Source organism: Hylobates moloch, unplaced genomic scaffold (genome assembly GCF_009828535.3).
Source record: "Hylobates moloch isolate HMO894 unplaced genomic scaffold, HMol_V3 SCAFFOLD_10, whole genome shotgun sequence".
NCBI lineage: Eukaryota > Metazoa > Chordata > Mammalia > Primates > Hylobatidae > Hylobates > Hylobates moloch.
In genome coordinates, this window is record NW_026652285.1 from 73,430,815 (window position 1) to 73,454,709 (window position 23,895).

General features: G+C 39.7%; 1 protein-coding gene across 1 annotated transcript in view; it reads left to right on the plus strand.

The window, feature by feature from the left end:
* PLPPR1 (phospholipid phosphatase related 1) overlaps positions 1–23,895 on the plus strand; it is a 287,024-nt gene that overhangs the window by 212,652 nt on the left and 50,477 nt on the right. The window contains exon 3 of the mRNA XM_032164690.2: positions 21,235–21,423. Coding sequence (XP_032020581.1) covers positions 21,235–21,423 — 189 coding nt within the window. The remainder of the gene's footprint in view (positions 1–21,234; positions 21,424–23,895) is intronic.

A 23,895-nucleotide genomic window follows, 5' to 3' on the forward strand; every position in this document is an offset into this window, starting at 1 on the left:
CCAAATAGGTTAGGCATTCCATCTAAATATAAAAAGGTGAAGAAAGACTTTCCAAGGCCAAAACTCAAAAAGTGGTCTTAAGATTGTTAGGGGAGTATAATAATATCTTCCTACCAAAATACATCTGGGAACAACTTAATCTAAGATTAGAGGTTAAAAACCAAAACAAATCGGCTGGGCGCAGTGGCTCACACTTGTAATCCCAGCACTTTGGGAGGCTGAGGCGGGCGGATCATGAGGTCAGGAAATCGAGACCACGGTGAAACCCTGTCTCTACTAAAAAATACAAAAAATTAGCCGGGCGTGGTGGCGGGCGCCTGTAGTCCCAGCTACTCGGAGAGGCTGAGGCAGGAGAATGGCCTGAACCCAGGAGGCGGAGCTTGCAGTGAGCCGAGATTGTGCCACTGCACTCCAGCCTGGGTGACAGAATGAGACTCCGTCTCAAAAAAAAAAAAAAAAAAAAAAACCAAAACAAATCTATGCTGCATTCAGTGCTGTGAGTTAGGTAGAACCACCATGATTATACCAAATTCCACGCCAAACTTCATGATATGCCAACACTATTAGGTGGTAGATTTGGGGATTTATCTGTAGCAAAAGATAGCCATCCTCACTGAAGCCATTTGGCTTCCTACAAAATTAAACCATTGGTGAGCAAATGTCTAGCAGTATCTCATGCTAGATTGCCTCTTGTGCACCTCTCTTCTGGAGAAGATGCATTGAAGCCAGAGTTTCCTCAGGATCTTGTGGGTACTTTGAGCTTAGAAATCATTCAAGCATCTATTTAAAACCCCATGATATTCTATCCCATTTTAGAACCTACTATCTAAAAAGGTGGTACCACTTGTGTTATCAGGGGTGGCCCAATTATAAACGATTGGTAATGACTGTCTGAAGTACCATGTGGAAAAGATCAACAGGAAAGAGTCCCAAAAATTATTAGCACATCTGTCATAATCATGGATGGAGGAGGGTGGCACATATAGCATGTTTTTGTCATTTCTAGTACTGTTGACTCTATACTATTTTTTTCCTCACATTTTCTCACTTCTTTAAACACAGGAAACGGAAGCCCGGTTGGGTGTGGAAAAGGGCTTAGATCCTCCATATTTTGAACAATGAAGATGGTCTAATGTGTGTCATTGTCTGATCGTTTAGTTAGGTGGGTGTTATGAAATGGTACAGGTTTTTCTCAACTACAAATACCCAACATAGGAATACTAGAAGTGGACAACTGGTCTTTGCTCTGGAGATAGAGAAGATGCAACTCCTAGAATCCCAAAGAGCAAGAAAAGGTTTTGTAGCTGGCACATCTCTTCTCATCACTTGCTGGACAGTGGGCACAGCTGTATTTGAGGGCTTAGGTTTTCTGGAGGTGACTGCTTTCCTTTCTCTACATTGTCGTCCACACCCAGTACAATAGTAGGGGTTCGACCGATATTTTTTGCAATAAGAATTAAATCCGTGCTGCCTAGTGCTAGATTGCCACAATTTAGGAAACACATTACATGATAAAAATGTTTTTTAAATGACTGCATTTCTACATTAGTACCAAAGGCCTATAATTTTTTCCAACTTATAGCACAACATGGAAGAGCACAAAACAGAAGAGCTAGCTCTTCCTCCCTTCTCAGTACAGCCCCACCATTCTGCCTCAAAGAACATTGGGACTAATTCTGTCATGCCCTTTGTTCCTATCTGTATTAGCCACACTTAGAAAATAAGAACTCCGGGTCTTCTCTCACCCTGTGGTCTCTTGTGCTCACACAGCTCTGTGCATCTCGAACTGATTCCATCCTCCTCCGTTTCAAAGAGCATCTTCTTATGCTTACTCAAAGTATGAGTTGCTCTATGAACTCCAAAACTCACCCGCAATCAGCAAAATCCATTATATTCTTAACCTTGTCTGAATAGTACCTTCCCTTTCCTACTGGAAATTTGGCTCTCTTTAATTATATTGCTTCCCTAGAGCCCTCCCAAGTGGCCATGTCTTATTTCCCATACCTCTTGTACTAATGGACTTAGTGACAGGCTAGGTGTTGTTTTTGCTCCTCATTGCTTCTTCCAAACTAACGTCCTGCTCTCCTTCTTAAAATTAATCCACTTGGAAACTCATACCATCCGTCAATACCACTAACCCTGCCTCCTTGCTGCAGTTATACATAGTTGTTAAAAAACGAAAGAAATCTTTGCTGCATTCAATGCTGTGAGTTAGGTAGAATCACCATGATTAGGCCAAATTCCATGCCAAACTTCATGATATGCCAACACTATTAGGTGATAGATTTGGGGACGATAGCCATCCTCACTGACACCACAGCACCTCCCCTATTCTTTGGAGATTCTGGTCCTTGTCCATGGCTCACTGTTGCTTTCTCTCCAGGTCTATTCTTGTCATCACCTTTTTCAATCTCATCTCTTGGACTCGTCTTTATTCTGTGGGTTCACTAACTAGCTGATCACATACTCTGATGACCCCCCAAAATGTGTCTCTAGCCAAGAACTTTCTTCAATTCATATTCAGCTGCCTCCTTCATTCTCACTTGGATGTCTAATAGGCATATCAAAATATGTTCAAAATTAAACTTATTTAATTTTAAACCCATAGTCCTCAAATTTGTTCCTTTTACAGCCTCTCCCATGTGGACCAAGACTTCATTTTTGTGTACTGTTGTTTCTTTACTGCCTGGCATATAGTAGGTGCTCAGTAAAAGGTTAGTGAATGAATCGTTTTTTATTTTCACAGTAGTTAAAACTAAACTGTTGTAAAGCAGGATATTTCACTTCTGCTTTATTATGAGAGAGTAAGCTAGATAGAATGTTGTGAGCTTGCTCTGGAAATGCAATAGCACAGCAGTGTTAGAGGTATTCTGAGTACTTAGTAACTGACGTGTAAACAAACCATTGTACCAAATCTGATTTTTCTGCCTACCATCTTCTGCTCCGGTCTCGTATAGATTACCACCAGGGTCAATCTCTTCAATGACAGATTTGACCATATCACTACCTTGCTCAAAATTCTTTGGAGTATATAAAGAAATTTAACTTCTTCCACCTGGCATCCAAAGGTCTCCTTTTTTGAGTTTCCACCTGTTACTTCTCCATCTTCATCCTGAGATAGGGCCCTTGATACAAGCAGCATCATAACCCTAAAGGTGACTCTGGTCTCTCATGTTCATCAGGACTTCTTGGCTGGAAATGACAGAAATGAGAAGAGAACATATTGTCTCATGTAGCTGTAAATATGTCTCTGTACTGATATAGAAAGATGGTTGGTCACAATGTATTGTTGAGAGAAAAGCAAGCCGTAGAACAGCATGTATACTGTGATTCTAATTTTATATATTTTAAAATCTACCTATGGTTGAGTGTGTTTATATGCCTGAGGAAGAAAAAAAGTCTGGAAGAATAAATATACACCAAATGTTAGTAATAATTAACCTCTAGTGAGTAAAAAATCCGGATGATATATTTTCCAATTTACACATTTATATATTAGAATATTCTATAGAAAAGGTTTAAACTTATGCTTCGTTCATGGTATCACCCTGCTAATGCAATGCCATCATATGTCATCCAATATGGAGCCAGTAGCTACGTATGGCCACTTAAATTTAAAAGTGAAATAAAAAAATCCATCCATCAGCTGCACTAGCCACATTTCAAGTGCTCAAGAGCCACCTATAGCTAGTGGCTGCCACAATGAGTGCACAGATATAGAACATTTCCATAAATGCACAGTGTTACTCCCACAATGTGAAACACCTGTCAAGCTAGATGAGCTAGATGTTCACCTGATTGCTTTCTCTAATATAATTGGCTTCGTTTAGATGCAGCCAGAGGGAAGCAGGTGCAGGTCTGAACACTTGTGATCTGACAGCCACCAGGAGTTTGACCGAAGTCCCAATCTGTTCATTTACGCAGGATCCTTAAATGTGTTTGGGGAAGACATTATCTTAGAGGCAACCTATTGAGTAATTTCAAAGGGAAATAAGAAAAATCCTTACCCAGTAATTTTTAAAGGAAAATGAGAACATCTGAGTCTCTTTGCAACATTGAGATTTACCTGTTTTAATTAGAAAAACAAACTGCTTGACTTGAGAGAATGTTTTTTCCTTTTCATCTTATTTGCCTAATTCCCAAATAACTTGGCCATGCTCATGGAGAAAGAAGAATCATGTTCCTTTCTGGCAAGGAAATTAAAACGGTACCATAAGTACTTCTGTTTAAAACTGTTTGAAAGCAAACATAGGAAACTCTTACCATGTTTCCTAAGTTTTTTTTTTAATTGGAATCTTTAACATTTGTTCCACATGGCATGATGAAAACTTGATGTTCGTTTTATGTTTTCATTCTAATGTGGAATCATAAAATCATTTTTCAGTACCTAAGTCCCTAACTTAAACACTCATGATGAGAAAATAATTCCTATTATAACCAAAACTCTTTTAAAAAGATTTAAGTGTGATTTTAATATTTAAATAGAACTTTATTATATCTCTGATCTCCTTTGAAAACTATGAAACAGTAGGTTCATGAAAATATTCCTCATTTTTTAGATCAAAATTATTACACTGATATCTGTAATGAATTACAGTGGAGGGTTCCACAGCATTTCATGGTTGTGGACTTTTGTACAAGAGTCAACAGCAATCAGATGTCTTTTCTTAATTTAATAAAAGATTAAGAACGCATTAGTGGCCAGGCATGGTGGCTCATGCCTGTAATCCCAGCACTTTGGGAGGCCGAGGCAGGCGGATCATTTGAGGTCAGGAGTTCAAGACCAACCTGGCCAACATGGTGAAACCCATCTCTACTAAAAATACAAAATGAGCTGGGTGTGGTGGCGTACACCTGTAATTTCAGCTACTCTGGAGGCTGAGGCACGAGAATTGCTTGAACCCAGGAGGCTGCAGTGAGCCAAGATCATGCCCCTGGACTCCAGCCTGGGCGACAGAGTGAGACTTTGTCTCCAAAAATAAAAAGAATGCATTAGCATGCAGCATGATTCTTATTTTCTACTCATTCTGCTTCTTTTTCAACAAGTCAGATTTATTGCAACCATAAATTGAGAAAGACAGTAGTTTGGGTCTATTATCAAATGCCACCTTTTATTCAACATAACACCTTCTAAGTCTATAGGATGCTAAATATTCATTCATGGGCTCTATTTGGTCTTTGCGTCTACCAAATTGAATTAATTATACTGCCCAGTATGTGGTTTAGTCATTTGATGATTTGTCCTCATCATTCCCTATCCTGACTCTAATGTATTTATTATATGCCCTTAAATATATCCTGAAAAGTATGTAGTGGTTTTAGTACATGTTTTTAACTTAGATAAAAATCATTGTACTATGGGTCTTTCTCTGCTTCTTTTCTGTTTTTCACTTAATGCTTTTAAGCTTCGTTTTTAAGCTTTTTAGTCAGTAGAACATAATGATTAAAAGTAGAAAATCTAGAGCAGCAGTTCCCAACATTTTTGGCACCAGAGACCAATTTTGTGGAAGACAATTTTTCCACAGACCAGGGGATAGTGATGGTTTTAGGATGATTCAAGCACATTACATTTATTGTGTATTTTATTTCTATTATTATTAAAATATAACATATACTGAAATAATTATACAACTCATCATATGTAGAATCAGTGGGAGCCCTTAGCTTGTTTTCCTGCAACTAGATAGTCCATCTGGGGGTGATAGGAAACAGTGACAGATTATCAGGCATTAGATTCTCATAAGGAACATGAAACCTAGATCTCACACTTGTGCAGTTCACAATAGGGTTCATGCTTCTATGAGAATCTCATGGCACTGCTGATTTGACAGGAGGGAGAGCTCAGGTGGTAGTGTGAGCAATGGGGAGCAGCTGTAAATACAGATGAAGCTTTGCTCACTTGCCTGCCACTAACCTCCTGCTGTGTGGCCCAGTTCCTATCAGGCCATAGACCAGGGGGGTTGTGAATCCCTGATCTAGATTATACTACATAGGGTGAATGCTGGCTCTTCCATGCTGTGTGACCTTATGCTAATAACTTAAACTCTCTGATCCTCATGCTCCTTACCTGTAAAATAGTTGCTAATATCCACTTTCTAAAAATATAAGGAATGAATGAACGTGTGTAAAGAACTTAGGCCTCGAAAAGTATTAGACATTTAATAACAGCCACTTATGTGTTTATGAAAAATCCAATACATTATTTTTAACAATTATGTAATATTCCATCATAGACAGTACCTTTTTACTTATTTTCCTGTTCCTTCCAACTTTTTAACCAAAAATGACACTGTATTGACATCCTTATGTCTTTCCTTGCACAAACCTAAGGGAGGTATACCAACGAGTGTGACTACTGGGTTACAGGGCATATGCACACTCCCCTTCTCCAGGCAGTGCCAGGTTGTATGCCAAAAAGTCTGTGCCAACTTAAAATCTCTTGGCTGTGCATGGTGTTTCCATTTGCCTATATTCTCATCAACACTTATTATCTAACTTTCAAATTTTTGCTAATTTGATTAGACATAAAAATAGCATGTCACTGTTGTTTTGATTTGCATTTCTCCTTTAGTGAGCTCATGTATATGAAAGTCATTTGGATTTCTCTAGCATTTGGCTGGTAAATGTTTAACTCCTGGCTTAGGGGATGATGAAAGAGAAGGGAGGTTGATTTGTTGTGCAGTTTGTCGATTTCCGTGGTATAAATACTGCGGCATGACCAATTTCAAGCTACCCTTTAGCAACTAGCTCATGAAATTTCATAATAGGCTCTCATAAGATGGCACAACACAGCTCCAGAACACTATTGGATTGTTCCCCCTAGAAATTGCTTATTCATAACTTTGCCCATGTAAATATTTGATTTCCTGTCTCTCCCTTCAGGATTTACAGGAGTTTGTTTTATATATATGATGTTAATTACATCTGTGTTTCGAAGATTGCAAATAATTTCTCCCACTCTGCAAGAGTTAACCCTTTTGTTAACTTTATTGAAGAGTTAGTTTACTGAACAGAATGCCTTGAAGTTTGATGTAATCAATTGTTTCCATTTTTTTCCTTTGGCCTTTTGCTTTAGGGATCTTATTTAAGAAATGCATCTTACTCCAAATGTGTTTATCAAACACCAGGTTTCATTCTTGCTGCCTGGGATTCAACGATGAGTTCCTGAGGAGCTTGCAGTTTAGGGGCAAGAAAACAACATGCAACTGAGTAGTGGCAATACAATATGGAATGTGCTTATTGTTGCTACATTTGCAAATATTTAGATGTGCCTTTGCAAAGCAAAACAATTTTCCCCAATAGTGCATCTATGTGAATGATTAAAGGTCTGAACTTCACGAGCTAGGAGAGGTAAAGTAATAACTCCTTATAACTTCACAAAGCATCCTAGTGTCTTGGGAATTTCATCTTGTCTCCTTTGAGAAAGTTGTCCAAAGATAACAGAACTTGAGATGATCTTACAGCAGTGGTGGAGCCCAGTCCAGCGTTCCATTGCTAACCCATTTCTCTGGCCATACACATTTGCTGCTCCTCCTCTTAGTTTCCACTCCTGCTCCTCCCTATGCTTCCTTAAAAAACAACAATAACAGCAACTCTTGTATTATTATCCTTTAACCCAACTGTTTGAACTGCATCCTCTCTTTTGAAACTTTCTGCATATAGCTTATAAGCTCTAAAACAGGATATATGTGTTTTACATAATAATTGATAGAAACTCAAGAGTTTAATTTTTAAAATATTAGGTAGGTGTTTTCTTACACGTTCATAGAATGGTGTGATCACATAAAACTACACCCAGATAAGCCTTGAAGAAATATTCGTAAGTCTTTTAGAGATATCGATGGTGATAGTGATGCTGAGCCTGACTGGGTTGAAGGAGAACTATCTTGTGAGGAGTTGAGGAGCTCCAAGCCGTATTTTTTTGAGGGTTGAGGGGGTGAGCGGACTGCCACTGCTGACGGCTTCACCAGAATTGCTCCTAGGCAACCCAGAGATCCAAAAGGGACCTCTGTAATTGCAGAAATTCCAGGGGTGGTGCTCATTGTGAAGTATGTTGTCGCTGCTATTATTGTTTGCCACATTCTTTCATTCTCCTTTCTTAGCTTGCTATGACATATGCATAATAGTGAATAGTGTAGCAAAGAACCTGATTTGGGGGTCCCTATGCCTGAACTTATGAGATGGCATTTGTCTCTGAGTTCCTTAAAATGGTCCAAGCAAAATGTTCCTATTTTGTAACCACAATTGAGGTCAATGGTTCAATGATCAAGAACAGATAGTATATTTATCCTGATAGAAATAAAGATTGTAGCAATACAAAAGGCTTTTATTAAATTTGATGCCTGTAAACAGGTTGCTTCTAACACCCCCAATACAAATAAACAGTCATACTTTTTCTCTCCCTCCCTTCTTCTTTCCAGTTCAGAAACTGTGCCTGCATTTCCCAAATTCAGTTTCATAAATATTCTTTATATTGATAATTTAGTGCACCATGGGTAGAAAGCGGGGGAAGTTCTATGTTCAAATGACTTTAAATGACTGTATGCTAAAATGCATTTCTGGGAATTCCCCAATACCAGTAGGCCCTGAGAATATTCCAGTAACAAAATCTGTCAAATTGAGTTTAACCCAGGATTTCACAAACTTCTCCTGGCCCCAGATACTTATCTCTCTGTCTCATGTCCCCACACTCCCTCTTCTTTCCCAGAGCACAACTCAGAACACATTTATATTAAACCAATAGTTTAGTTTTAACCAATGTAATAATATGTCCCAAACAGTTTCATATCATATCACAAACTATAGACTCTCAGCCACTTATTCAACCAATATTTTATTATTATGTGCCTGTGCTAAACTGGGGTTACAGATTTGAAGGATCCTTTCCCTTAGGGCCTCACAGCTTGGTTTGGAGAGATTGGGATAGTCACCTCATGCCAGAAGGGCACAGTTCCTGGCAGGTGTGCACAGGAACTGTATAGGAGCATAGGAGTGAGCCATCACATTATGCTGTGAAGACTTCTGAGCAATTTCGGGAGCTTTAGTGTTCATCTAACCAATGTCCATCCACTTCTGGGTTCTTCTTTATAATTCAACAACTAGTATTCTGTACTAGAATATTCTAGTGATAGAAAACACATTACATGCTCCCATCCTCAAATAATGAAAAGTACAGCATCAAATATATCACAAAACCCCATGCAACTTAATCCCACTGTAGCCCATCCATGACTAGGCAAACTTCTTTTGTTGGGCTAAAATCCTATTCTTAAGTGGATTAATCTATTTTTAAATCCTTAAGTAAGTTATCTTTACTTTGGACTTACAACATCACACATTAGGGTTTTAATGTGGATATTATTATAGCATGAACAGGCCAACAGAATTAATTATAAAAGTTTTCTTTACTCTTCTGTCTAGGTTTAAGACTCAAAATGACTGTTAGAACAAGGGAAAGCCTAAAAGCCACACGTTAGGCAGAAAGTTAAACCAGTCTTCCCAAAGCCAGTTCAGTACTCATTTTTGTACAATGCCTAAAGCTGCACAAGTAGTTAATGGTCCATCTAGTACTGCATCTGGGTCTTAAAATTCCAAAGGCCATACATTTCCATTACACCATAACAACTAGCTCAAATGTCACTGCTGCCACAATACTTCTCTGTCTCTCAGTGAATATTCACTTCTTGATGTCATTGTGGTGTCTGTCCATCCTTCCATCTTTCTCAGCCACTCATCTATCCATCTGTTAAGGTATAACCAATTGTGCTATAACACTGATAATATGGTCACATCCTCATATCCTTGAAAAGCTAAGAACTTCATCTTTATATTTCTCTCATCCCTCTGAGGGGCTTGGCACATGGTTGGTGTGTAGCAGGAATTTGCTGACTTCTATTGCTTTACCAGAGAGACCTCAAGTTAGCACCAAAATCAGTTTAGTTTAACAAAAGATATAGCGGAACTGTAAAATTTTAGACCATAGAGATCCTTGATGGATTGCATCTATCCCCTGCCCCTCCCTTAAACAAATGAATAAATAAGTAAAATGCACAAGTCATCCATGACCTTCTGTTCACAGAATTCTCTTGGCTCGTCCTCTCAGCACTGTCACTTTCTCATGCATACCATGTGTATTCAGCTCTGCCCCTTCCCTTCTTTGAGGCAGCCCTGGGAAAGAACAGAGCTCTTGAGCCTCTCAGGCTCGAGTTCTATGCCTTTTGCTCTACTGATCTTTGCAATTATTGACTATCAGAAACTTGCTGTAGGATTTTATATTTATCCCAAATGTCAGAATCATTTTGAATTTTTAATCTTGCTTTCTGATATTAGCTATGCCTGCCAGTTTTATATCACTATACATTTAACGTTCTTCTATGTATTCATCCATGTCATTGAATTAAAAAATCCCTAGCAGCAAAAGATCAAAGAGAAAATTTTGTAGCCCAATTTAGTTTAAGTTATACCCAATATTTATCCCTTTCTTGATGTAGTTGTAAATCTACTTAGTAATATTATTATATACTCTACATTTCTCCATATCATCCACCTATAAACAACCACTGAGACACTGGAGGAAGGAAGTACTAAATGAAGACAAGAATGTACTATTTGCATTTATTCTTTAAGGAGTGGCCAAGTAAGAAGGTGAAGGCAGCCCAGGAAGAGAGGTAGACCTATGTATTCTCCACTAGCTAAGAGAAAATTGCTGGATTTACCTAGAATAGCTGTGTCTTAATCTGGGCTGCAATAGCAAATGATAATAGACTAGGAAACATAAACGACCATATAGCTCACTGTTTTGAAAACTGGGAAGCCAAGATCAAAGAGCCAGCAGATTCACTGTCTAGTGAGGGCCCTCTTGCTGGTTTGCAGGTAGCTGCTGTGAACCCCATATATCTGAGACAGGTCTGAATTTAGGAAGTTTATCCAAGGTTAAAGAGACATGCCTATGATATAGCCTGAGGAGGTCCTGATGACATGTGCCCTAGATGGTCAGGACACGGCTTGGTTTTATAACATTTTAGAAGACATGAGACATCAATCAATATATGTAAGATGTACATTGGTTCAGTCCAGAAAGGCGGGACAACTTGAAGCAGGGAAGGGGCTTCCAGGTCACAGGTAGATAAGAGACAAATGGTTGCATTCTTTTGAGTTTTTGATTAGCCTTTCCAAAGGAAGCAATCAGATATGCATTTATCTCAGTCAGCAGAGGGATGACTTTGAGTTCTGTCTGTCCTTTGTCCACAAGGCAATTTCCTTGTGAGGGAGGCATGTAGCTTTTTAATCTTTTTTAAGAAATGGAATGAGAGACAGGTTTTCTCTAAGCAGTTCCCAGCTTGACTTTTCCCTTTGGCTTAGTGATTTTGGGGTCCCAAGATTCAGTTTAGTTTCATACTGCCTCCTTGCTATAACCTCACTGAGGCCAAGAGAGAGAGAGATCAGCTCTCTCATGTCTCCTAAGAACACTAATCCTATACATGAGACTGGGACCCCACCTCCAAATACCATCACATTGGGGATTTAGGCTTTGAAATATGAATTTGGGGAGAACACAAAAATTCAGTCCATACAAAGTAATCACTGAAGATTTTGGAGAGTACAGAGATATAATCATAGCTATGCCTTAGGATGGTAACTCTTAGCAGCAGGGTAAATGATGTCATGGAGACGTTGAGATCCCAAAGGCAGCAAAAGCAGGTCGGACAAGATTTCAATAGTGTAGGTGAGAGAATGTGGAAGCCTGAAGGTGGCAGTGGCAGTTTGCACAAATGAGACAAATGTAAGGAGACCCTGCAGTAAGACTTTGGCAACTGACCAGGTATGACGTGAAGAGAAAGCTAGGGGAAGGAGGAGTCTAAGATGACACTGAGATTTCTAGCCTGTGTAACTGAGAGAATGGTGGTTGGATTTACCAGGATAGGGAACTCAAGAGAAGCTGCAGCTTGGGGGGAGGAGAAATAAGAGTTCCAGTTTAGACTTGTGGCATTTGGAGTACCTATGGAACACACCAAGTTGGTGGTCAGGAGAAAACCCAGAGCTACAAATGATGATAGGAGAGTCAATGGAATCAATATAAGAATGGAAGCCACAAAAAGAGATGAGATCTCCCTAGAAGAGAACATAGAAAGAAAATGACAAAGGGGTTAAACATAGATCCTGGGTGGGTACCACCATTTATAGACCAGGCTGAGAAAAAGGGAAAATTAAAGGAACAGTGTTTTCAGATAGTCAAGAAAGAAGAATGGAGGAAGAGGAGACCTCAGTCAACCCGTACTATCACCCCAAAGTAAAAAAGCACTGAAAAGGAAGAGCAAATAGAAATTTAAAAGCAAGAAAAAGAGCTGAGTACTTATCAAGTGCCAGGCATTGTACTAAGCTTTTTATATACATCATGTCATTGTGTTAATTGCAGGTTTTAAGTGTAAAAAGAACAGTTAAATGGCTCCAGAGGTTCAGATTGAGGTAACTCATTATACCTCACAGAGTAGTGTAAGTATCATGTAAGAATATATTTAAAGTTACATAGCTGATTACATGAGCAATCAGTAAGAGTCACTATTATTATTTTTTTGGGCTTACCTGTATAATATCTGTCTTCCCTGACAGAAAACCCCATGAGTCCAAAGACCACGGCTATTTTAACATTTTTGTTGCTCACTTTTTTTAACTAAGTATTCTTGTTGTCTGTGTATAGTAGACACTCAATATTAGTTGAATGACTGGATAATCGCATTTCATCTACATATCCTTGCCTGTGGGCACCTCTTTAGTCCTTAAAGAAAAGGGGATGAATTCTCATATACACACTGGTACATTTGAAGTCCCGCAGTTTTCACAAGAGGATGTCCTTCTTAACCACAGTTTAATTGCTTTAATTAAAAGATATAGGTCTGTCATGGAATCAACCTAAATGCTCAACAATGATAGACTGGATAAATAAACTGTGGAACATATTCACCATGGAATAATATGCATCCATAAAAAAGAATGAGATCATGTCCTTTGCCGGAACATGGATAGAGCTGGAGGCCATTATCCTTAGCAAACTAACGCAGACACAGAAAACAAAATACTGCATGTTCTGACTTATAAGTGGGAGCTAAATGATAACACATTGACACATAGACGGGAACAATGCACACCAGAACCTACCGGAGGGTAGAGGATCAGGAAAAATAATGAATGGATACTAGACTTTATACCTACATGATGAAATAATCTGTACAACAAACCCCCATGACACACATTTACCTATGCAACAGACCTGTACATCCTGCACATGTACCCCTGAACTTAAAAGTTAAAAAAAAAAAAAGATATAGGTTTGTATTTAACTAACTGGAGACTTGCTAGAAAAATAGTCTCTAATTCACTGCTGCCCATTAGTTCTTAAAAACTAAACTGAGGAAAACTGTACCAAGGAATGAGACTTGAAAGATACACAGTCTATCTACTCTTCTAGGAAACGATTTTTGTTATGAGTCAGACACTGCTCTAAGTACTTGTTACACAGTCCTCATTTAATCTTCATGATAATCTGAAGCATTAAGTACTATAGTAATATTAACCCAATTTTTCAAATGGAGGCACAAAAATGTAGACCACACACCTAGTAGGCAGCACAGCTGGTTTCCAACCTAGGCAGTCTGTCCTGTACTTTTAACCTTTCATTATGCTGTCTCTCTCAAGTTCATCTGCAGCTGAATCATAATGCCTACCTCTTCCATTCTATTTGAGAGTCTTGTTTTTGTGAGTTTTGCTTATATGAAACCTACATTAAGTTGATAAGAGGTCTCATATTAAGAACAGCACCATCAGGAAACAATAGATACTGGAGAAGATGTGGAGAAATAAGAATGCTTTTACACTGTTGGTGGGAGTGTAAATTAGTTCAACCATTGTGGAAGACAGTGTGGTGATTCCTCAAGGATCTAGAACCAGAAATACCATTTGAGCCAGCAATCCTATTACTGGGTATATACCCAAAGGATTATAAATCATTCTACTATACAGACACACGCCCACATAGGTTTATTGCAGCACTGTTCACAATAGCAAAGACTTGGAACCAACCCAAATGCCCATCAATGATAGACTGGATAAGGAAAATGTGGCACATATACACCATGAAATACTATGCAGCCATAAAAAGGGATGAGTTCATGTCCTTTGCAAGGACATAGATGAAGCAGGAAACCATAATTCTCAGCAAACTAACATAAGAACAGAAAACCAAACAATGCATATTCTCACTCATAAGTGGGAGTTGAACAATGAGAACACCTGGACACAGGGAGTGGAACATCTCACGCCAGGGCCTGTCAGTGGGTAGGGAGCTGGGGGAGGGATAGCATTAGGAGAAATACCTAATGTACTTGACAGGTTGATGGGTGCAGCAAACTACCATGGCACGTGTATACTTATGTAACAAACCTGGACGTTCTGCATATGTATCTCAGAACTTAAAGTATAATTTAAAAAAAATTTTAAAAAAAGAACAGCACCATCATACTCACCACTGAATCATTGTTTATCCTATTACGTTGTTTACAAGAACCCAGAGGAAGAACTCCTGTCTGGTCACTATATCAGAAGTGTTCTGCTTATCCTTTAACCATTGGTTTGCTTTTGATCTTATAGATATTGACCACCATTTCCTTATTGCATTGACTGTTAGACAATTTAGAATGAAGCATGTAATTCCTGCCTCTATTTTATATCACCATATTTATTTCCTTCCTGCTTCCATTCCAACTTCTTGCTGATGCTAGCTTACTTTATTTGATGAAAGTTGATTTTTGGAACAAAATAGGAATACATGAACACATCTCGTTGCATTTTTGTGAGATGGTTATTAACCTTCATACAGATGAGAAAACTGACACTTGGAAACATTTAAAGTGTCCAAGTATTTAACATAGTTTAGTTCTTAATATTCTGCTGACTTACATTTGGAACCTGACTTTCCCCTAGGCCACACAAATTTGAGTGGAGAGAGATATTTATAGTAATCATCCAAGGTTTACCCCTGTGAGCTGTGTGACCTCATGCAATCTGTCTGTGCCTGTTTCCTCAAATGTAAAATGGAAATAATAATGTACTTACCACCCACGATGGTTAGGCAGATGAAGAGTTAATTTATGTAAGGTGTTTAAAACAGTTCCTGGGACATGCACAATATAACATTACCATCTCTGCCTCCTTCTCCTTTTCTTCCTCCCTCTCTTCTTTGTTCTCTCTCCTTCCTCCACCTCCTTGGCTCTTGCGTCTGTTGTATATGGGGGACCTCCATCCCCTCTCAGGGGGTCAAACTTATTTCTAAGGCTCCCCAGTGAGATCTCACGGGGGCTATCAATTTATGTGCTTCCCCTCTAGCCTACTACATTGGTTTCCAGTTCTGTCAATGCTACTTGAGGGTTTCCCACCCCAGCCCTTGTGTGCAACCATTGACATTTGTGACTGGGATGCTTTTTCCCAATACCAAAAAACATCCAAATCCTTAAAGTGTGCTATTCCCTGGTGTTCTGGCTAAGACATTGCTTTCATGTCACAACCATGTCAGTTCTTACCACCTAAGCTCTGATGTCATACTCCCTCTGCCCAATATTTCCTTTATCCCCTTGCTCTATGGAATTGAACATATATATTGATGGCGCTGGGCCAAAACCAATACCCTAAGCAGACACCACACAGCCCTCTCCCTCCACATGCGTCCTCTTCTCCCTCATGCAATATCCCCTCTTCCATTGTTCTCCTTCCATCAATTCCCCTCCCAACCAGTTCACCAGGCACCTGCAGCCACGCATGACTCCCACTTGGGATCAGCAGACAACCTCCGTTTTTCTCTGTGTTGGTGGGCACGCCCCGGGTAGATTACAGACTACTTGGGGTTGGAGAGCATGTCTGAATTCCTCACCTTCACAGCACTTAAGAGTGAGACTGAGTTCAGAGGCAGCTCACAAGAAGAGTTGCTGATTGACTGGCTTTGATAGCTCATGGCCGAACCAGAATGAGAAACTTCTTTGGGGAGGGATATATTGTCTCTGGTTTGTCTGTGCTTGGTTCATTGTTTGTGTTTAGTCACCCCAAATTGCTCAGGGCCATCCTAGTTTTAGCCCTGAAAGTCCTGTGCCCCAGGAAGCCCCTCAGCCCTCAACAAACTGGATAGTTGGTCACCTAGCACTAGGATTCCCCAGTTTGAAATATGCCCTTTACACTTGAGACAAGATGCTTCATGTATACTCTCATTCCAAACTCTTGCCTCTGTCCTACTGCCCTGGACACACAGGCTTACATGAGTCACACCATCATTATCTGATTCCCTGTTTCCCCAGCTTGTATCAGGACATATAAATTATTGGTCCACAGTTCCTCCAGACTTAACAGCCTGTTGGAAAAGGTTCTCATCCTCTTCTCTCAGCTTTGTGACCTTCACAATTATTGCTCTTCTTGACATTTTTACTTTTCTTTAACCAGCAAAGGGCCTTGGTAGAAACACACTGCTTTCAACCACAGGAAGCTGAATTTCCGATATTGCTGGTTTCTGCCTTCTGAAGCCTCGTGGAATGATCAGCACTTAATGCATTTTTTACTACTACATTGGATTGTCATTCTTGGAAAGCAACAGCTGAGGAAAGTCCCTGGTACACGAGCTCCTTACACCTTGTTATACTCCCACAGCCATAATTGCTTCTTTCACACTGACATCTTCAACCCTTCCACCAGTACTTGCACCCAGCACGGCCTCACCATCTGCTCATGTGACACCAACATCATGGCCTCCCTCCATGCATTCCTAAATGGAGCTGAGGAAGGCAACAGAGATGACAATTGTGCCAGCTGGCACCAGTGACACAAACATAGACAGTGATAAATCATGTCTCAGGACAGGGAGGAAGAAAGGATTATGCTGATGGCTAATTGTGTGGTTTCATCAGTGCAGTGAGATGGATCTCTCTGCTCATGGAGACAGAATCAATGCATGTTGTTTCTGTTCCTGCAGTATGTGCATCAGTTTCCTTTAAAAATATGGTCACAGGAGGCCAGGCGCGGTGGCTCAAGCCTGTAATCCCAGCACTTTGGGAGGCCGAGGCAGGCGGATCACGAGGTCAGAAGTTCGAGACCAGCCTGGCCAAAATAGTGAAACCCTGTCTCTACTAAAAATACAAAAAATTAGCCAGGTGTGGTGGTGTGTACCTGTAATCCCAGCTACTTGGGAGGCTGAGGCAGGAGAATTTTGTGAAACCAGGAGGCGGAGGTTGCAGTGAGCTGAGATCGTGCCATTGCCTTCCAGCCTGGGCAACAGTGCAAGACACTGTCTCAAAAAAAAAAAAAAAAAAAAAAAAAAAAAGAAAAGAAAGGTCACAGAAGAATGTTCAATAGAAAATCAACTAGAAATCAAAATCTGAGTTTTCTATTTCTGCTTCTGTGCATCTCTAAATAGCATTCTTGGGGGACTTATTTCCCAGGGAGTTTGAGGATTGCTTGAAAATGACAGGGAAGGCTGGGCAAGGTGGGTCACGCCTGTAAGCCCAACACTCTGGAAGGCTGAGATGGGTGGATCACTCGAGGTCAAGAGTTTGAGACCAGCCTGGTCAACATGATGAAACCTTGTCTCTACTAAAAATACAAAAAATTAGCCAGGCATGATGGCATGCACCTGTAATCCCAGCTACCAGGGAAGTGGAGGTTGCAGTGAGCCGAGATCCCGCCACTGCACTCCAGCCTGGAAGACAGAATGAGACCCTGTCTCCAAGAAAAAAAGAAAAAGAAAATGACAGGGAAGAGTTTGTGGCTGCTCAGGCGAAGAGCCAAGGCAAGCTAATTCATGCTCGGGGCGAGGGGGGCGGTCAGTTCTGTCACATAAGCTGCGGAAGCTCCCACCTACCACTACCACCCTTTGGGTCTTCAAGGTTCTCTGTCCTTTATGTCCTGCAAATTTTTATAAACTTTTAATTTATTCAGTTCTCTCTGAATGCTGCTTCCAGGATTAAATCAACTAGGCAACTATTCAAGATTTGTTCTATAGATCTCAAATTTAGGCATGTAATGCTTTCTTTGTTAGATATTCATTGATTTCAGTGTATTTGGTGTTAAGATAGTTCTGTTTTAAGAGTTTCCATTCCTTGTGTTTGTCTTGAGTTCTTTTCTTATATATAAGTTTTTGCTTTTATTTACATCGTTTTCACTTTTTTTAGAAAAAGGAAGTGGTAGCACAAAGATACCCATATAATACAATCCTCTTCCCACAAAAGAGGAAGCTAGATGTCATTTTGGTTTTTATTTTTTTTTATCCAGAAGCCCCCGTAGATCTTGCCTATTCCCAAGCAGGTATCTCCCAAGAGCTGATGAAGCCGAGAGAGAAAAGTATTTCCAGCCACATGGATGAGACACATGAGACACACAAAAATCCCAGATCAGCCCTGTGCAGGGGGACAGACGGAACTCCAGAGACAGAGCCTTAAAACTGTTGGAAACCTGGTGTTATTTCATCTTCAAAACATCAAGTCAACTGGCTAGGTTCCTTTCCATCAGGTCAACTCACTTAACAAGTCAAGCATAAAGGAAACAGAAACTTCATAGCTTTTATTTTATAAACTAGCTGCAATCAGGAGCACCTATTAGCAGGGGTAGCTTTGGAGTATCTCTCTCAATCTTACAGGAAACATATATATCCAAGTCTTTTCTCTGTTGCTATAAGGAAAATAAATAAACCAATTACTTCAAACAGCAGAGAAGGCTGGCATAAAGGTTGGTGATTTACACGTGGCCCCAATAAACAACCCCAGGCATGGAAAAACACATGGAAGTGTCCAGAGATTACTGGACAGTCCAAAGTTGTGATCCGAGATCCACATCTCTGGGAGCAGAAAATTCTAGATACTGAAGAATGTAATCCATAAATAGCCAGAAACAAGTCATGTATAAGGGCTAGTGAATGAAGAGATGGTTTGTGGCCTAATTGGAATAAAACGAAAGGTGGCAATGGATGTAGCTAGAGGGTAAACACCTTTAGATAAGATGGTCAGAAATTTGTACTTGAAGCTGGGTGCGGTGGCTCATACCTGTATAATCCTAGCACTTTGGAAGGCCGAGGTGGGTGGATCATTTGAACTAAGAATCTTCCCTGTCCTTCCAGTTTCTCCTCTTTTGATGCCTTTCCTCTTTGGTATCTCTGTTATAATGTGTCTCAAGTACAAACGTCTGTCTGGTTTTGTTTTGTTTTTGAGACAGAGTCTCTATGCAGCCATAAAAAATGATGAGTTCATGTCCTTTGTAGGGACATGGATGAAGCTGGAAACCATCATTCTCAGCAAACTATCACAAGGACAAAAAAACCAAACACCGTATGTTCTCACTCATAGGTGGGAATTGAACAATGAGAACAACTGGACATAGGAAGGGGAACATCACACACCTGGGCCTGTTGTGGGTGGGGGGAGGGGGGAGGAATAGCATTAGAAGATATACCTAATGTAAATGACGAATTAATGGGTGCAACACACCAACATGGCACATGTATACATATGTAACAAACCTGCACGTTGTGCACATGTACCCTAGAACTTAAAGTATAATAAACTATATAAATAAAATAAAATAAAATCTTTGATGCAAAAGAAAAAAGAAAATGATGCTATCTGCTATTGTAAGGAAGAGTTGCAGAATTACTATCCCAGAAGTAGAGGCTGTGCTGGTTCCAGAGAATGGTTTAGAGTGGGGCAGAGGGTAAAGGCTGTGCTTCAATGTTGTGGCTAAGGTAAAGGCTGTGCTTCAATGTTGTGGCTAAAGCAATGGATAGGAAAATGGATGAGTATACCAAAAATTACCTCTCTGTGCTGGAGTTTAGCTACTTTGCCTCTCCCATCGCTCTCCACCTTTTCGTATAAGATGCTGTTTTAGATCCTGATACAGCTCAGCTTTTCCTTTTTTCCTACAGATCAGGAAATGTGGGTTTCTAGTCCTGACTTTCACACTAACCAGCTGTGTGGCCTTGGATTAGTCACTCTGGGGCTGAAATAAGAACATTAGTCTTCTTAAGCCCTGAAAAGATTATGATTTCCCTTTACTGCCTTATATGTACTTCAAAATACAAACAACTTTAAGCCATAGATATCTAAAGATATCCTACCAAGTTCTGAATTTTTTTTGCATAACTTTGATACCTTTAAACATATCAACATTTAAAAAATATATTTTCTTCATTTTAGTTTCCTTGTTTTGTTAATGCTCAATCTAAGCACATGTTTAGTTTAATTTTTGGATAATCAGGCAGTGGTCAGTTCCACTTTCCTCATCTACAAAATAAAGGTGTCAGATAAGAAGAACTCTAAGATATCTCCCAGCTTAAGTTTCTGTAATTTCATGACCTCAGATGTATTTTCTGTCTACCTTTATCACCATCTTATCTTGGCATTGGTGATTTCCAAATATGAATGGAAAAAAATGTTACATTTCCATATCCCCTCAATTCCACATACCTGCTAAAAACTATATCTAAACTTCGGTGAATATCTAGGACATCTGAGTCAAAACAAAAGGATAACTGTGTCTTTTTTTATGTCTAAATCTTACGAAGGCTATATTTCTATAATAAGACGTGATCGTCAGCAAAGTCCTTGACTCACTGGCAGAAACCATTTTGGAAAAAGATGAAAGTTATGACTGATGTAGAATACCTGCCAATAACTTAGGGTGTCGAAGTTTCCCTTAACCCATCTAGGATTTAGCTTTCCTGTTAATTTCTTCATTTGTCCATTTCTTCGTTTACTCATGGTTTACCTACCTTTCATATTTCATAAGGTAAGTCTACCTGTAATATTGTATGAAATTGCTCATGAACAGTTCTCACATCTACGTCTTGACAACTCTTTTGCCACTGCCTTTTGACTTTTCACCTCTGTCCTAAACGGCTATAGTGCCTTGGTTCCCATGCATACTCTGAGACTCTGAAAGGGTGGCAGCAGGGGCTGAAGCTCTCTACAAGCCTGGCTGGGATCTGCCTTTCAGATGGGAGCTGCTCATTATTTGCTGGAAGGTTTATAGAACAGATGTTACAAGGCAGACAAGCAAGCACACACTCCCAGAGCACGCTGCGCCAGGCACGCACACACTCGCCAATACCAATATCAGGAGAGCCGCTGCTGGGGTGATGGAGGGAGTGTGCTCTGAGGGGCAAGGGCTGCTCCGAAGCCCTGCTAATGTCTCTGTGTGGCCATGCTGTATTTTCAGCTTGTCATCATGGCTGGGACAGTGCTGCTTGCCTACTACTTCGAATGCACTGACACTTTTCAGGTGCATATCCAAGGATTCTTCTGTCAGGACGGAGACTTAATGAAGCCTTACCCAGGGACAGAGGAAGAAAGCTTCATCACCCCTTTGGTGCTCTATTGTGTGCTGGCTGCCACCCCAACTGCTATTGTAAGTACAGAAATAGACTTTCCTCTTTATTGTCAGATACCCAAGAATATTTCCTGTCTGCTTTTTCTCCTCTTTCTTCTCTTCCTGAGCATTCACCAGCAGTTTTATCAGTGGCATCTTATTTCAGCCAAAACAGAGTGAATGGAGCTCTGCAGAAAAACTCATTAAAATAGATCTTGTCTTGTATGGGTGGCTTTTGTTTTTCGGTATCTGAATTTTAAAAAGATGTTTTTTTAAAAAGCATGTGAGAATGTTACAAATCAACAGGTGTGATTGGCTAATGTGTTAAGAACAGCTATTGTCCTCTTGAAAAAACATGCTATGAGTTGCAAGTATTCAAAAGAGATTCTGAATGTAAGTGCTGGCACTGATATAACGGCTGAGATTAGAGTAGAATAGAATCCCTCAGGTCGATATCTCCTGCTGTTCTCATTGAGCTTCCAGAGAGGCCAGAGATGAGACAAATTGCTTAACCTGAAGTTTGCGGTGATTCATTCTTGATGGCTCTGGCTCTGTTCACATTATATCACATTAAATTAAGTTGCAACTTTACCTTCATTTATTTCATGTTCCCTTTCATGAGGCAAAAAATTGGCCACACAGTCCTCTAGGGAGATTGCTTGACAGCGTAGTTTGCAGATCTGTGTTACCTGGTCAAGTGATTTAACACTTAGACATTTTAATTTTAAAAATGATATTGGGGGAATTTTAAATTAAGTGTTTCTGCCTAAATATGCCATAAGGTCCGATTGGTCGGGATGTGATCTTAGTTCCCATTCCCCTCCTTCTCTTCTAACAGTTGACCCCCCCGACTCTCCCTCCTCCCCTACCTGCCCTCTATTCGGCAGTAATAAAAATACTGACTGGCATGCTGAGGAATACAGCAATTGCTCAGATACTCAGTTCAAATATTATTTTTCTGTGCCAATGTTTTGCTTGCTTTCAGATGAGAAATGGAATAGAATTTTGAAGATAAATAATACAGGCGTAATAAATTCATTTGGCTTATTGATCCCAGGCTCTACAAAGCTCTCCCTTAAATGATAAGACTGTGCTGTAAGGACTAAGATCGGCATTGATGAGCCACAACATGATGTATCAGAGAGGCTAAGAAACACAAGCTTTGCTGCTCAGCACACCTGGATTCACATCCTGGCTTTGGGCAACTCACCTCGCTGTTCCCTCCCATACAAAATAAGGACAACTGAATGCTTACCTCATGCATTGCTGTGGGGCTTAGAAATGACTTAGCACAGTGCCTGGCATTTACGAAGTGTTCAGGAATAGGGAAACAAAAAACCTGGCTGGAACTGCTCTTTGCCCTCTTTGGAGTCACAGACCAACTTCCTACTTCTGAAAGGAATGAAATTCCACTGAGAACCCTCATTAAGACCTCTTCTCTCCAGTTCTACAGTGAAGGGAGATATGCCCATTCCCCAGAGGAAGGCTAATCTCTGTATGCCTCTTACCAGCCTACAGAATAAGAGAAAGCATACAGGACACCTTTCCATGTACCTCACAATGTGACACACTCCACATAAAACTAGGAGGCCAGACTGGGTTCTGTCTGGTATGGTTTCATGGTGGCTCTACCTGGAGGCCGTGGGCTCAGTCTAGAATTGGGTCCTGGTTTCTTCCTGTCTCATAAGCATATCGTTTTCCTGTGTATTCAGACAGGCATCCCTGAGTGATCCACTGAATTACTAACATATTTCCTCTCTTCTTCCCAGTCCCAGGAAATTTCATTTATCATTGCCTAGGTTCTCCTTTAGCTACTTTTTATAATTATAGAGATTGTTTTACATGTAAAAAAATGTAAAAAAGGGAAGGAAATGGATTAATAAAAATTGTGAGCAGAAAGTTAAAGTCAGAAAATAGAATTAATAAGTGTACATCTGCCTGGCTAGTCTATAATAGAAAGTCAGACATACAAATACAGTTAAGAAAACATATACTTAAAAGCAAAAATAAATAAAAATATAAACTTAAGACTTATTTAAGTTGTATGTACAATTCTGTGCCAATAAATGCTTACATCTCAATAGAATTGATAACTATGAAGATATTTACTAGCGATGCCTTATATCAAATTTTTTAAAAGATGTAGCAAAGCTGAATATATGAATGCCAACAGAATAAAATTTTAAACATGACAAAATTTATCTTAAAAAATAGTACTCAGGACACATAGCTGTGGAATAATTTTCCTCAAACATTTGAGGAACAAGAAATCTCAAATGATATAAAATGTTTCAAGGTCTTTTCATAAATGAAAAGCTTTTCCATGCATTATGCATGTCAAGCACTTAGAAAGCGAGTCCACATAAATACCCACAAAAGCATCCTGAATAGTAACAATAATCTCACTTAGCCATATTGATGCAAACATATAAAAACAAACTGGTAGATTTGCCTACCTAAGAATAAAAATTTCTATCAGAAGTAAAGACTGCAAAAAAGTTTGCCGCAGAG